Source organism: Argentina silus, assembly GCF_951799395.1.
Source record: "Argentina silus genome assembly, chromosome: 21".
In the NCBI taxonomy this organism is placed as follows: domain Eukaryota; kingdom Metazoa; phylum Chordata; class Actinopteri; order Argentiniformes; family Argentinidae; genus Argentina; species Argentina silus.
In genome coordinates this window covers 2,917,380-2,919,879 of record NC_139675.1, presented here as the reverse complement: position 1 = coordinate 2,919,879, position 2,500 = coordinate 2,917,380, and the positions used below count along the sequence as shown (strand labels likewise).

General features: G+C 49.4%; 1 protein-coding gene across 1 annotated transcript in view; it reads right to left on the bottom strand.

Annotated features, from left to right (window-relative positions):
* LOC310820950 (cubilin) overlaps nt 1–2,500 on the bottom strand; it is a gene marked incomplete at both ends in the record, with an annotated part of 30,411 nt that overhangs the window by 11,262 nt on the left and 16,649 nt on the right. Inside the window, 3 exons of the mRNA XM_083692794.1 lie at nt 350–532; nt 786–1,022; nt 2,333–2,473. Of these exons, the coding sequence (XP_083548920.1) occupies nt 350–532; nt 786–1,022; nt 2,333–2,473 (561 nt within the window). The remainder of the gene's footprint in view (nt 1–349; nt 533–785; nt 1,023–2,332; nt 2,474–2,500) is intronic.

Below are 2,500 nucleotides of genomic sequence, written 5' to 3'. Positions count from 1 at the left end.
ACCTTAGCATTGTTAGCGCCATGCTCTACCCACTGAGACACAGAGGACCACAAACACAATGCATTAGGAACACTTCAAATAGGATCTACTACTTGCTAGCAGCTAACTACCCCTTAGCATATATTGTGAATATACCTCTTTCAGCAGCAATTTAGCATCTACCGACGTCATCATGAATCAGACTAATATTGAACACCAAACTAATACCCTTGCCACCTATTTCTAATCCTAAGTATTAACTTAAATCATACTAAATGTGTTTGAACAGTATTCTTTTGATGCCTGAACCTATGCCCAAATGACATGCATTAGTCAGCTTCAGTGAGAAGTATGGAGAGCCATACAGTACCGACGGGGATGCCATCCCATGGGTTGGTCGATACCGGGGGTTCGGTGGGGGGCGGCTGGTTGGAGTCAGTCGTCCAGTAGGCCCGGAAGCCCTTGCCCTCCACGAAGAAGTCAGAATGGAAACGCATCACCATCCTGTTGGCAGGGTACCACATGCTAAGACGCACTGTACCGCATATCGGATCTGGATCGTGGATTCAAGAAAGTTCAAAGTTTCAAAATCTGTTTCCAGTCAGTCGTGAGATACGGACATGAGTTGTTATGGAGCGGCACACTGTGTGCTGGATGAAATCTGACAACAGTCTACATCAGAGCTGAAACCTATGTATCTATGTTGTCATAACAAGGTAACGAGGTGCTAATTTTGACCTATAATGTCACTACCATCTAAAAAGATTGGTTTTAGTTCCAATTCTTGTTGCCTAAAGGTCACTCACTCAACTCTGTAGTTTCTCCGTCACTGATGAAGAAGACCTTCACGTAATCAGGACACTTGGAGATCAGGCTGTGCTTGTCCTCCACGTCGAAGTGTGTGAACGTCAGATTGAGCGACTTCTCCTTGGGCACCTCCACGTTCCACAGACAGTTGCTAGACGCCTTGTAGTTCTTAGGCCAGTTCTGGGACTTGATCACCCCGGTCTCCTCCAGAGAGGATCCCCCGCACTCCTGGATACCTGGAAGAGGGGGAAAGGAGGAAGTGAATGAGTGAGTGTGTGTGTGTGTGTGTGTGTGTGTGTGTGTGTATGTGTGTGTGTGGGGGGGGGGGACAACATTATGTCGGAATGCAAGAGCATAGACAAGTGTGTGTGTGTGTGTGTGTGTGAGCGCGCACGCGCGAGTGTGTAAGTGTACAGTGTGAGTGTGTGCGTGTGCGTGTGTGCGCGTGGGGAAGGGAAATAAACACATTAGCCGAGAGGAGTTACAGCACCTGAAGCCATGGCAGAGAACGGAGGTTACCTTTACTGAGGATTAAGCAGTGCATGTCATTGTGAGTAACGGTTAGCGCCGGCCCGCGCGGTAAGCGCTAATGTACGGGTCGATCAGGCGTGGTAGCGTTCGCCCTGTTTACCCCCGAGAAAGAGAGGCTCTGCTGTGTTCATAACTCAACCGGTATGAATTTTTAATAAATCCACTCACATCCATATTCATAGGCCTCCTTCAGATGTGGGTGTTTGTTTGTTGACGTCCAGGGTAATACATTAACTATAAGCTTATCCGGCTGAAAATACTGAAAAATAAACGCCTGTGGAAAACATAAAAGCCTGAAAACTCAAGTCTCTGAGCAGAAGTCAAAGGTCAAACAAGGCTATGACTCGACTGAGAAAACCACCATTCCTTATCTTCTTCAATAACACGGTGCCTCCTCACACGATCCCCAGATGAGGCCTGAAGCACCGTCCTGGCTGATAGCCAACCAATCTGAGACAGGGTTTTATCTCCATTGTGTGCCGCACGGTGAACCCTGGCATGTGCTTTTGCACAACTCACACTTCTCCTGCCGTGACTGGAGTCAGACACACGTGACTGAGCTGCTCTGGGCGCAGGGTTTAGAGATGGTCATTAGGAGGAGGTTGGAGCAGACTCAGCCGTATGGGTGTGTGTGTGTGTGTGTGTGTGTGTGTGTGTGTGTGTGTGTGTGTCAGAACAGCAATGTAAGCCTCAAGTGTCTGGGTGTGTGTGTGTGCGTTGGCACAGCAATGCAAGACTCAGGTGTTTGTTTGTGTGTGTGTGTGTGTATGTATCAGCACAACAATATAAGCCTCAGGTGTGTATGTATCGGCACAGCGATGAAAGCCTCAGGTGTGTATGTGTGTGTGCGTGTGTGTGTGCGTGTGTGTGTGTGCGTGTGTGTGCGTGCGTGTGTGCGTGCGTATGTGTGCGTGTGTGTGTGCGTATGTGTGCGTGTGTGTGCGTGTGTGCGTATGTGTGCGTATGTGTGCGTGTGTGTGCGTGTGTGTGTGTGTGTGTGAAGTGGGCTCATTACTGGCGATGTCCTCTGGATACACGGCCTCCCATATGGCGGCGAATCCACGGTCAGAGAGGCGGCTGTCGGACTGGAAGCTCAGGAACATCTTGTTATTGGCGCTAACGACCACCGGGGGCCGAATGTAGCCACAGTACGTGCCTGGGAAGGAGAGAGAGAGAAGAAGAC